Raw genomic sequence first — 12,959 nt, forward strand, 5'->3', positions numbered from 1 at the left:
AGAAGATGAATGAGGAGCGTTGGAGAAGCAGATGGTCGCTTCTCCTGTGTGCCCTGACCAGGAATTGAACCTGGGACATCCACACTTTGGGCTGATGCTCTAATACTGAGCCAACTGGCCAGGGCCAAAGGTGTCCTGCTTGTTGTTAAATACTACCTGCAGTAGAAACTAATGCATTCATAGTTAGATTGGTGGGAGCTCACAGCTAGGGTCAATTCTGGCTACCTCTAAGTATTCCAGGCAATTGGATGATAGACTGTGAAACTTCATGCCACATAATAACTTGAGGATAGTTGTGCTTTAAAAACCAACCCCTATAAAAAAATGATACCAGAATTTCAGAAAGTGTAAGGTTGGTGACCATCAAAATTAATAGGTTTGAAAGAACTTTTTAGCCCTTTGAAGGGATGAGCATTATTGGTCTAGACTCAGAATAAATACAAGTAAAGATGTTTTTTATAAACATAGTTCTAAAACTACCCATAATTCTGAAATTCACTGGAAGAAGTAAATTTCTAAAACACTTTTCTAAAGTGTTATTTTAGTATTAAATCTATGCTAATGACACCTGAATTTATAAAAGAGTTTCTCTGTAGTATTTTAATTTAGTAAACTAAAAAAGTTTCTTAATACTTAAGTTGAGATAATAGTTTTTCAAAGTACCTCTCAAATGTAAGATTTTATAATCTCACAATATATTTCCTTTTCTTTTTGATAACCAAAAACTAAATTGCTTATATTCTGAGTTCACTAAAGTCTTTTAGGTCATAAACCCTACTGGCTAAATTTTTCCGTGCACCAGTGTGTGAAATGATAGTTCAATAATCAAAAAAGTTATTTTAACTCTGTATAACAAACAATTTGTTCCCTCTTCAGTAAGAATTTCTTTTGCCCACATCACGAAGGGGGTAGACGAAGAAACAGAGAGAAAAAGCTTAGGCACTCAGCTAGTCTCTGAGTCAGTGGTCATGTGACATCCTGCTTACAAGAAGAGTTGTATTGCTAGCTTTAGTCCGAACCACGACAATTAGAGGTCAGAAATGGTGAAGAGTGTGAAAAGATGAGGAGGGCCGGGTTCCTTGGTTAAGTTTTGTTGGAATAAGTAACTCTCATCCTTTCTTTCTATGCCTGAGAATCTAGTCTGAGATGATGTGTAGGTATTCAAGTGTTCTCCTCCTCAGAATAAGAACTCAAGAAAGGAGAGCTGGGTCTTAGTTGTGACAAATCTTAGTTCTATCTTTATGCAGCTTCGTAGACCTAAACAATGCTACCACCGGGCCACCATGCTTCCTGCTGTAGAGGACGTAGAGCTGACTGACCAGCCCCAGGTTCCTCTTTGAGGGTGAGGAGTGCAGCTCAAATTCTAAGGAATAAGTAGGGTGGCAGGTGAATTTACAGGGATTGGAGTCAAAGAGACTAAGATCTGAATCTTGGTTCCACCTCTTACCATGTGTCCCTGGTCAGGTTATTTAGCCTTTCCATGCCCATTTTCCTCAACTGTAAAAGAACCACCGTAAAAATAATTTCACAATTGCTCTATAAGGTCTGATGTAGTGGGCTCCTTGACCTTCTCTCCTAGGGCATGGCTTGACCATCATCAGTGGCCCTCAGCCTGCAGTGTAGTTCTACTTCGTCTACCTCTAACTTGCTTCTCATATTTTGCCACCTAAGTTCCTCTAGTGGCCAAGGGATGTGAGCTCATCAGGAACTAGGAAACATTAAAAGATGGCTTTAACTAGGCAAACCTTTCCTGGAAGTAGGCACATTTTCAAGATATTTTGTTTGCAATTTCATCTTCAAAATATGCATAATGCTTGTATTCCACCTCATAGTTTTCCTGCCTATTATATAGTTCTTTTAAAAGGCATGCTCTGTGCCTGGAGCTTCAGGCTCCAGGTGTTTCTGGCAGCCAGTTTGAGAAGCATGGCTTCCTGTGAGCTTTCTTACTTTTTTTTTTCTGAGGTAATAAGCGGGGAGGCAGAGAGACAGACTCCCACATGCACCTGACCAGAATTCACCCGGCAAGCCCGCTAGGGGCAATGCTCTGCCCATCTGAAGCATTGCTCCATTGCAACCGGAGCCATTCTAGCACCTGAGGTGGAAGCCATGGAGCCATCCTCAGCGCCCAGGCCAACTTTGCTCCAATGGAGCTTTGGCTGCAGGAGGGGAAGAGAGAGAGATAGAAAGGAGAGAGGGAGAGGGTGGAGAAGCAGATGGGTGCTTCTCCTATGTGCCCTGATTGGGAATCGAACCTGGGACTTCCATGCCGGGCCGACACTCTACCACTGCGCCAACCAGCCAGGGCCGAGCTTTCTTACATTTAAAGAACAAGAATCGTGTTAATTAAGATCTGTGTCACATTAGAAGTTTACAAATTAGCAGGAATTCTGGACCAGCACAAAGTGAAGCTCAATAATATATTTGTTGTATTTACTTATCATTACATTTACTAATATATATTATCTCGTAATCCAGAATAGAATTTCTGAAAAGGTGAAAGAAGGATCAGGTCATTTTTGCTGAGAAAGAGGAAACAAATTATAGATAGTTGTGGGGGGCGTGTGGTGGGTGGGAGGGAAGGGATGACCCCAAAGAGAATTTCAAAAAGAAAAGCCTGGTGAAGAGGGATGAAGAGTACTTATTTTTGCATGCTTTCTATCTTTTCTTGACTGAGTCCTGTTTAGATAAATTTCTTTCAATCTGTATTTGTCCTTGTTAAAAGAAGATGCGGTTAAAACTCTAAAATCATAGTTTGGGTCAATTAAATTACATATGAGCATGTTTTTACTTTCAGCAAGATTATTAAATTTGCTTCTTATTATCTTTGCTTTGATCCAGCTTGACCAACAACTGGTTAACAAAAGCTACTTTCTTAGGGGGGGGGTTTTGTTGTTTTTTTTTTTAGTTGTTTTTTTTTTTTTTTTTTTGTATTTTTCTGAAGCCGGAAACGGGGAGAGACAGTCAGACAGACTCCCGCATGCGCCTGACCGGGATCCACCCGGCACGCCCACCAGGGGCGATGCTCTGCCCACCAGGGGGCGATGCTCTGCCCCTCCGGGGCGCCGCGACCAGAGCCACTCTAGCACCTGGGGCAGAGGCCAAGCAGCCATCCCCAGCGCCCGGGCCATCTTTGCTCCAATGGAGCCTTGGCTGCGGGAGGGGAAGAGAGAGACGGAGAGGAAGGAGGGGGGGGTGGAGAAGCAAATGGGCGCTTCTCCTATGTGCCCTGGCCGGGAATTGAACCCGGGTCTCCCGCACGCCAGGCCGACGCTCTACCGCTGAGCCAACCAGCCAGGGCAAAAGCTATTTTTTTTGGAATGACACTTGTGGAGAAAGTAGCAGTTTATAAATGGCATATGTGCCTTGGCTAGATGGCTTGGTTAGTTGGAACACTGTCCTGATACCCAAAGATTATGGGTTCCTTTCCCAGTCAGGGCACATGCAGGAAAAGACTGATGTTTCTTTCTTTCTTTCTCTTTCCCTTCCTCTCTCTCTAAAAGCAATAAATAAAAAATGAAAATTTTAAAATAAAATAAAAAAGGCAGATATGAGTGAGGAAGTGCTTGCCCTTATATTTTGCAGTCAATTTTTTAAATGTTGTTGGTAGTGGCCTGACCAGGAGGTGGCGCAGTGAATAGAGCGTTGGACTGGGATGCAGAGGACCCAGGTTCAAGACCCCGAGGTCGCCAGCTTGAGCGTGGGCTCATCTGGTTTGAACAAAAGCTCACCAGCTTGGACCCAAGGTCGCTGGCTCAAGCAAGGGGTTACTTGGTCTGCTGAAGGCCCGCAGTCAAGGCACATATGAGAAAGCAATCAATGAACAACTAAGGTGTTGCAATGAGCAATGAAAAACTAATGATTGATGCTTCTCATCTCTCTGTCCCCGTCTATCCCTCTCTCTGACTCTCTTTCTGTTTCTGTAAAAAGAAAAAAAAAATGTTGTTGGTAGTGGTATTTTTGTCTCTGTTTTGCTTTATTTTGTTTTTGCATGTCCAAAGTGGATTCATTTGTCTCGGGGAGATCAAATCTATACTTTGTGATGCCCTCTATCTCTGGCCCTTGAATTAGAACAGAGAACTCTGATTTGGAAATATGACCTGACAGATTATTTCAGAAAGACAATCATTATCCAAAATGATTTGCTGGAATATTATTTTTGGAATAGCAAGGTGCTCCCTATTTTGGTAGCAATAACAAAATCTGAGGTGTCATGTGAAAGCCAGGAAAATGGAAAATTTTCAGTTACCATAAAGCAGGAAATGGAGTTTTAACTTGATTGGGGTTTTTTTCTTCTGAGATTATTTAAGTATGAAGTAAGTATTTTTAATTTTAAGAAAAGCAGGAAATAAGATTCATCAGAAAACTGTCTCTGGCGAGAGAACACAGTGGGCCTGGACTCGGTTTAAACTCAGTTTTACTTTGGTTGGGCCAGTGCTCATGACACGTTCTTCTCGCGGTACTAGCGGGGAAATGGTAGTGATGGGGACGGTTACCTACCAGGTTTTCTTCACACAGTTCTCTGAACTGGTAGAATTTCTGGGCCATGAGAAGTTGGGCACTGCCCACTGCAGTTCGGATTTTCCCTAGAACTGAAAAGAGCAAACATACAAGAAGTTTACACATTTTATGTCTCATTGTTGAGATTTAGTCTGGTAAAGCAAAAAGGAGGTTATGCAGTAAGAATTCAGGAAAACACACACACACACAGAGTGCAGGCACACGCAACACACAGCCCCAGGCCGGTCATTCCTCTGCTGGTCTGTGTAACAGAGGCTCCGAGGTTCAAGCATAAAATCTACCGGGGGAAAAAAAACACACGCGTTCATCATGCATATTTCTTAGGGATAACCGGAGTTTTCCACCACTGCCCTGGATGTTACCAAGAGAAGGGACAAACAGTTTTGTTTGCTTTCTACTGCAAGGATGAATTGCAAGTGTTTAACCGTATAGTTACAGATTTATTGTGTCAGCAATCATGGTCTCCTAATTTGTTTTTCTAACCCAAATCCAAATACAAGAAAAGCCATCCTGTCTTGGAGGGGGACCTCTTGGCACTCACCATATCCCATCCATAGCCTTCATTATTTTCCCGGAGCTCAGCCACTGGTACTGTCAGGAGAGAGCCACGGCCCGGCCCGTTGAAAGACTTTTTAAGGAGTGCACATTTTCAGCCTGTTGCCTGGGAAACGCCAGCACCGTTCCGGCTTTTCCACTCCACAGTCCAATGTTATTGTTAATATAGGTTTAATTCCCTATGCACTGTGCTGAAAATCTTTCCCTTTGCAAGCTACTTCTTGCCTTCCGTGCAGTCTAAGGCAGACACCTTTCAAATGACGGGCATGCTGAGACGCGGCGGAGCGCTCTGCACCGAGCTCTCCTCAAGTCTGCATTGTCCCGAAGGCTCTACATCCAGCCGGTGGGGACCTGGGCACAGCTGCCCTGCTGGAGCCTTGCCACCTGGCCGTTCTCAACATGCTCTGCCTGCTGGGAAGGAAGGGGAGAAGGCACTCTGCTTGCCCTCTCCTCGTTCACATAGAAAACCAGAGGGCGAGACTGCTCCAAGTGCACTTGCCCTGTTTTGAAATCTTCACAAGGGACTGGGGGGAGGGGGGAGAGGCAGATTATAGGATGAAAGCAATGGTGTTGCTGCTGTTTTGTTGTGAATTTACAGAGCCTGAGACTTAGAGTGGAATCAGGTCTCCCTTTCTTGACCTCATTCCCCACAAAGTCTGAGAAGAAGAAAATAGAAGAAAAAGAAACTTCATTTTGGCCCAGGGTTTTCTAGACATTTGCTTCTCTGTTTAAAGCTGCCAGGCTAGTTAATGGCTTATGCTGCACATTATACCTCGGCACTACTCTAATATTTCAGCATTCCCACACATGTAACTCAGGGCAATTATAAACAGTACAACATGTCACCAGTCACACCAAACAGCTGCTGTGCAGAGATTTGCCTACTCAGTAGATAGCAAAGCATCCCCCTGACAGCCCTCTGGCAACAATGGCTCAGGGCAGAGTTTTTAGTTCTTTCCTTTCTTTTTCTTTTTTAATTGATTTTTTTTTTTTTTTTTTTTTTACAGAGACAGAGTCAGAGACAAAGAGAGTCAGGAAGAGGGATAGATAGAAACAGACAGACAAGAACGGAGAGAGATGAGAAGCATCAATCATCAGTTTTTTGTTGTGACACCTTAGTTGTTCATTGATTGCTTTCTCATATGTGCCTTGACCGTGGGCCTTCAGCAGACTGAGTAACCCCTTGCTCGAGCCAGCAACCTTGGGTCCAAGCTGGTGAGCTTTGCTCAAACCAGATGAGCCCGCGCTCAAGCTGGTGACCTCGGGGTCTCGAACCTGGGTCCTCTGCATCCCAGTCTGACACTCTATCCACTGCGCCAACTGCCTGGTCAGGCTTTTTAAATTGATTTTGAGAGAGAAGAAGGGAGAGAAAGAAACATTGGTTTGTTGTTCCGCTTATTAAAGCATTCATTGGTTGATTCTTTTATGTGTCCTGACTGGGGATCAAACCCACAAGCTTGACTACATTAACCAACTGAGCTACCTGCCCAGGGGAGTTTTTATTTCTTTTCAACCTGCTTAAAATCTTTTGAGATGGTTATCCCATTCCTCTTTCACTGATCAGTCAGTTGTTCGAGACCTCCTCTCCCTTTCTCGGCACTCCGGAAGCAGAAGGGACAGCACATGAAGACACAGGGCACGGCAGTAGCTAAGAATTGAGGCCCTGAGTCAGCCAAGGGTTCTGGCTCCAACACTCAAATCAGCCCCTGCCATGGCTAGTTCACTTCATCCGTTTTATCATATGTAAACTGGGGTTAGTGGTACTGATTTGAGGGTTGTTGTTAAGGTTAAAAGTGGGATGTGTGTGAATTGCTTAAGACAATGTCTGCTACCTAGCACGCACGCAATGTATGTATATTATCATCTAGGACCAGGAAGGACATTACCCTTTCTCCACAGGTGCACCAACTGTGAGCCCCACGCTTGCTCCGCCCAGAGGAGAAGAGGAAAAATATCAAAGTCTGGATTATTCAAAGTTAACCAGACATCCATGGTTGCGTGGGACAGCTGTGTGCTTTGGTGACCTGTCCTAGATCTGAGAAGGCACTTCCTGAGTGGAACACGTGGCTTAAAGCAAACTTGGAGTTTTCTGAATTATCTTGCTCAAGGGTAGGATTTTGACACCAGCAAATTTCCAAGAGAACTCTGGGAGATTAGAACTGATCCCTAAATCTCCAATTTGCTGACTGGGATTGCTTAACTCCTGGGAACTTTCAAAGAAACTCAAACAATTCTGATATACAAACTTTGAGCTAAGGTTTTTGTTACAGCTTACTACCTGTACTAATAGACAGCCATGATAAGGACAGCCCAGTAAGACAGCAGTTCTCAAGTGAGGAGAAAGGACTGCTCCCAACAGCAGTCCAGGCCACACCCAACCATGCAACTTGGATTTCTTCTAAAAGTATACAAGGGACATCTTTCTGCATTCAGATGGTCTGGTGAGAACTCTAGATTTGGAGCAAAAATATCTGGGGTGAAGTTCTGGCCCTTCCATTTCCCAGGTTTTTGCAATCATAAACCTTGAGCAGAAATTTCTTACTGACTCCAGGATTATTTGCATTTCTGGTGTCCACGTGATGGTCTTTCTTAGGCCCAGGGTGGGGAGATGACCATTTGGGTCAGGAGTGAAGGCCTGACAAAGGAGGGCGTGCGGCAAGCAGGTGATAACTCCCGCTTCTTTGCCCTCCACACTTTCTTTTTTAGAGAATTAAACGTTTACTTTAAGTGAAGAAGCTCTAATGGTAAGTTTTTTCTGCTTTATGTGTCCACAATACAGTGACTTGGTGTGTGAGAGAACTCTTTTCTCTTGGCAGTAAATTTCATATTTGTTACACAGGCCTTGAGGAAGGACAATACTAATAAATAGTCAGTGGTAAACACCAGTGGGAGTGAACAGTAGGGGGAGAAAAGCTGAATGTTGGTAAAGAAATGAGATAAAGAAGAGAGAGGCATCTCCATGACACTCAGAAACTACTCTGGGAGGAGGGGGAAAAGCAACAAAAAAAGAAAAAATACTATTAGAGCTAATAAGCAAAAATAAAATAAAATAAAATAAAAAATTATACAGTGGGAAAAAAAAAGAAAAAAAGAAACAGGTCTAAAACATTCCACAGTAACCTTCAGCAGCATTCAAAGAAAATATAATACTTCGGTCAGGGATGCTGGGAAGAGGATCATAAGCTATATGAGTTTCAGCTGTGGGCTTTTTCCATGCATACAATACAGCCCAACCTAGTGTCAGGAAGTTCTGCAACAGGCCTAGCTATAGTGCATCTTTCCAGGGTTAGCCTTGCATCTCATTATTTTACTGTAGTATGGTAGTAGTTACCTGCACAGGGGCTGGTCTGGCCCTCAAGGACATGGCCAAAACAGCTAGAGAAGCCTCAAAGTGTGGGGTCTCTGCAAAAGCTAGTGGGCAAGGCCGACCTTCAAACTATGTTTTTACGGAGCAGGGATAGTTCTTGTTGGTTCTGGAAATTCATTCATTCATTCATTCATTCATTCATTCAATAAATATTTATTAAGGGCACACAATGTGCCAAGCAGTGTGCTAGATAGATACCGTGTTTCACTGAAAATAAGTGTCTTATATTAATTTTTGCTCCTAAAGTTAGCTAGGTCTTATTTTCAGGGGATGTCTTATTTTTCCATGAACAAGATTTCACATTTACTATTGTACAAGAAAATCAACATTTATTAATATGCTGTAGACATGTCATCATAAACATCAGCATAACCAGCCAAACTCTGAATTCCATCAAGAATTTCCTGTGACTCTATTTCCATGTACAACAATCTATCCTGTTTTCCCCCAAAATAAGACAGTGTCTTATATTAATATTTGCTCCTAAAGACACGCCAGGTTTTATTTTAAGGTGAGGCCTTATATTTCTAAGCTTGAAAAAAATTTGCACTAGGTCTTATTTTTGGGGAAACAGGGTATGACATGGTGACAGCGAGAAAAGTCTTGTCCTTAAGGACTGCATTCTGGGGAGGGATGGTGGGAGAGACTGTGAAACATGGAAACATGGATATAATGGTTTGGGATTCACTAGATTACTTGGAATAGACAGATGGGGCTGAGCATGATTGAGCAATTAATTCAAAGGACAGTGAATTCTTAAATGGTGATTAGAGAACATTCTGTGTTCCTGGTCTCTCTTCTAAGGAATGGAAAACAAGCAAACAATCGAAAAAGTTTTGGGGTGGTATCAGTTGCAATATGAAAATTGACTCTGGATTAAACAGCTTGTTTTAGTAATCATCATTTGAAAATGCCACTGGTTTTTGTTTGGAAAGAAACCAAAATACATGAAAGTAGAAAGGACAATATAGTTTTCCCTCTAATGAACAAATGTGATTTTTTTTCCCAAATGTGCTTTTGAATTTGTGTTTTTCCTCTCCTCTCCTCTCCTCTCCTCTCCTCTCCTCTCCTCTCCTCTCCTCTCCTCTCCTCTCCTCTCCTCTCCTCTCCTCTCCTCTCCTCTCCTCTCCTCCCCTCCCCTCCCCTCCCCTCCCCTCCCCTCCCCTCCCCTCCCCTCCCCTCCCCTCCCCTTCCCCTCCCCTCCTTTCCCCTATCCTCTTATCCTCTTATCTTCTCTCTTCTCTCTCTCTCTCTCTCTCTCTCTCTCTCCAGTAAAACAAAGCCCAACAGACAAAGCATACTCCACTCTTGTTCCTTCTGAAGGGAAACCACTAAACTAGATGATGAACACTCCAGTCCCATCCCTGAGTTTATGAAGTTTTTCTCCCCACGGGCTAAAGGTAGATTAAGGTCGGTTGAGACCCCGGGCATAGAAGAAAATATTGGGCCCCTTAAATAAAAGAGAGACAGGGAAAATAAAAATACACGTTAACCATATTGTTAAATAAATAAAAAATATTATGTACTATTAATGTTAAAATTGCACATATGAAACCAAACTTGGTGTCGTTAGAAGAAAGTGTAAAGCTGGGGTTTTGTGAGGCCCAAGGTCCGTGCCCGGTGTGTCCTCTGTTAAATCCGCCTCTGTCCTGGTCCTAGAAAGGTGACAGCTAAGGGCCATCTCGAGTGTAAGGCAGAGCGCATTAGACTGGGCAACACCACCAGTGCAGCTGAGAGCCCACGGCCTAAAGCAGCACACTCTCTGAAGGGTAGATGGGGTTTTCAGTCTCTTTCAATCTAGGAGGAGGATGTGCAGCCGGGGCCCAATTCAGTTGGTTTTCTTCACGCTCCAGACAGTCTTTCTGAATTGTTCAACCCAAATGGAGACGACCATTTTTACCATCCATCTCCTGTAAGGCACGTTCAGTGCATGTTCCAGAATAACGATCTTTGCTGTACCCCCCAGACATGCCACTCAGCCATGCTGTATGTCATCTATTTGTGTAATGTTTCATCGTATAACAGGCCTTGGTCATCGGGCCACTCTTTTTGTTCGGTTGGTCTGGTTCTCCCTAGGGTTTTGTTTTTTTTTTTGTATTTTTCTGAAGCTGAAAACGGGGATAGACAGTCAGACAGACTACTGCATGCGCCCGACCGGGATCCACCCGGCACGCCCACCAGGGGGCGATGCTCTGCCCACCAGGGGGCGATGTTCTGCCCCTCCGGGGCTTCGCTCTGCCACAACCAGAGCCACTCTAGCGCCTGGGGCAGAGGCCAAGGAGCCATCCCCAGCGCCCAGGGCCATCTTTGCTTCAATGGAGCCTTGGCTGCGGGAGCGAAGAGAGAGACAGAGAGGAAGGAGAGGGGGAGGGGTGGAGAAGCAGATGGGCGCTTCTCCTGTGTGCCCTGGCCGGGAATCGAACTCGGGACTCCTGCACGCCAGGTCGACGCTCTACCACTGAGCCAACCGGCCAGGGCCTCCCTAGGGGTTTTATTAGCACCCCGATAGTGACCTTTTCAGATTCCTTTCTCCCCGCTCCTTGCTTAGTCTGACCCTCGGTGGGAGTACAAAACAACAGCTATAAACACTGCTGAACTAAATTTCTTCTATTTAAAAAGTGGGCACCTCCTTATTAACCCTGCCATTTGTAATTCTAGAAACCTCCCATCCCACAATAGATGGTTATGAGGGATCATAATAGAGAAGGCAGGCCTGGGTTCACTTACCACAGAAAGCCAGGAAGATTCTTTGGAAGGCCATCACTGTTTGGTTTTTGCAAAACTCTGCCGATTTATCTTATTACATTGTGTTTTGTTTTACTTTTAAAGATCATACATATAATGAGAAGCAGAGAAAGACTATTTTAGGTGTATGTGTGTGTGGGGGGGTTCTTTTATGAAAACTATGATTCTAAATCTCTTGGCTACATTCAGTCAAAACTCAAGACATTTAAAGGAGAGCATACCTCCTTCCTCCCTCTTCCCCCCAGGGTGTATAACTTTTATTTTGGGGACAAGGAGGTGGTGTAAAAGGCATAGTGGTGAAGGGGATGAACAGTTCTTTCTTTCTTTATTTAGCTTCCTTGAAACCCAGATGCTAATTATGAATGGGAAGGGATATATCTGGCTGTCTCTCCACTGGTGAGGGTTACTACAGGGGCCACCCTGGTGACAGGCTTCCCAGGTCCTGCCACCTACGCCATAATTCACCTCGTATGCTGCTTTCCCAGTCTGTCTCTGTGTGTACTGTGCCCAAAGAGCATAGACTTTGGAGTCAGGAATGATCAGCCAAGCCACTTAACTGCTGCTGCATCTTGGGGGAGTTTATCATAATCAATAAAATACTGATTTTATTGATTTTAGAGCGAGGAAGGGAGAGAACAAGAGAGATATAGGAACATCAATCTGTTTCTGTATATGCCCTGACCAAGGATTGAACCAGCAACCTCTGTGCTTTGGGGCGATGCTCTATTAAACGAAGCTATCTGGACAGGGCTGAGCAGTTTCTTTTAACCCTGCAAGTGAATTCATGGCAAAGCTGCATGGAGTTCAGTGTGCTGTAGTGCAGTGGTCCCCAACCCCTGGGCTGCGGACTGGTACTGGTCCATGGGCCATTTGGTACCGGTCTGCAGAGAAAGAATAAATAACTTATATTATTTCCGTTTTATTTATATTTAAGTCTGAACGATGTTTTATTTTTTAAAAATGACCAGATTCCCTCTGTTACATCCGTCTAAGACTCACTCTTGATGCTTGTCTCGGTCACGTGATACATTTATCCATCCCACCATAAAGGCCGGTTCGTGAAAATATTTTCTGACATTAAACCGGTCCGTGGCCCAAAAAAGGTTGGGGACCACTGCTGTAGTGGAAGAGTGAAAAACAGACTGTTTCCTTTGGGGAAATGCCGGACTTTTTGCTGAGTCAATATCAGTATTTCAAATCCTTAGGCATAGTTAATTAATATGAATTTTTTTTAGTATCCTAAGAGAAGTTAGGTCTCTTGAATTGAAAAGGCAGAATTCTCTGACCACTCAACTTCATGATCATGAGGCCCTCACATTAGGCCTCAAAAACAGAGAAGAATAGATATATTATACCCTCAACATAGCTTCCTTGAAACTCAGATGCTAATTATGAATGGGAAGGGATATATCTGGCTGTCTCTCCACTGGTGAGGGTTACTACAGGGGCCACCCTGGTGACAGGCTTCCCAGGTCCTGCCACCTACGCCATAATTCACCTCGTATGCTGCTTTCCCAGTCTGTCTCTGTGTGTACTGTGCCCAAAGAGCATAGGCTTTGGAGTCAGGAACGCTCAGCCAAGCCACTTAACTGCTGCTGCATCTTGGGGGAGTTTAGCATAAGCAGTATGGCAGCCCTACGAACCTAACTCATTCCCCTAAAGCAGGAGTTCCCAAAATACGGCCCACGGGACGCATGCGGCCCGCTGAGGCCATTTATCTGGCACCTGCCGCACTTCCGGAAGGGGCACCTCTTTCATTGGTGGTCAGTGAGAG

The 12,959-nt window shown here is 44.2% G+C and overlaps 1 protein-coding gene across 8 annotated transcripts in view; it reads right to left on the bottom strand.

Annotated features, from left to right (window-relative positions):
* The window catches only part of DLGAP1 (DLG associated protein 1), a 978,693-nt gene that overhangs the window by 8,069 nt on the left and 957,665 nt on the right, over positions 1–12,959 (bottom strand). For all 8 annotated transcript variants that reach the window (XM_066353621.1, XM_066353619.1, XM_066353620.1 and 5 more), the window contains one exon: positions 4,498–4,589. In XM_066353621.1, coding sequence (XP_066209718.1) covers positions 4,498–4,589 — 92 coding nt within the window. The remainder of the gene's footprint in view (positions 1–4,497; positions 4,590–12,959) is intronic.

The sequence above is a fragment of the Saccopteryx leptura genome, chromosome 11 (genome assembly GCF_036850995.1).
Source record: "Saccopteryx leptura isolate mSacLep1 chromosome 11, mSacLep1_pri_phased_curated, whole genome shotgun sequence".
NCBI lineage: Eukaryota > Metazoa > Chordata > Mammalia > Chiroptera > Emballonuridae > Saccopteryx > Saccopteryx leptura.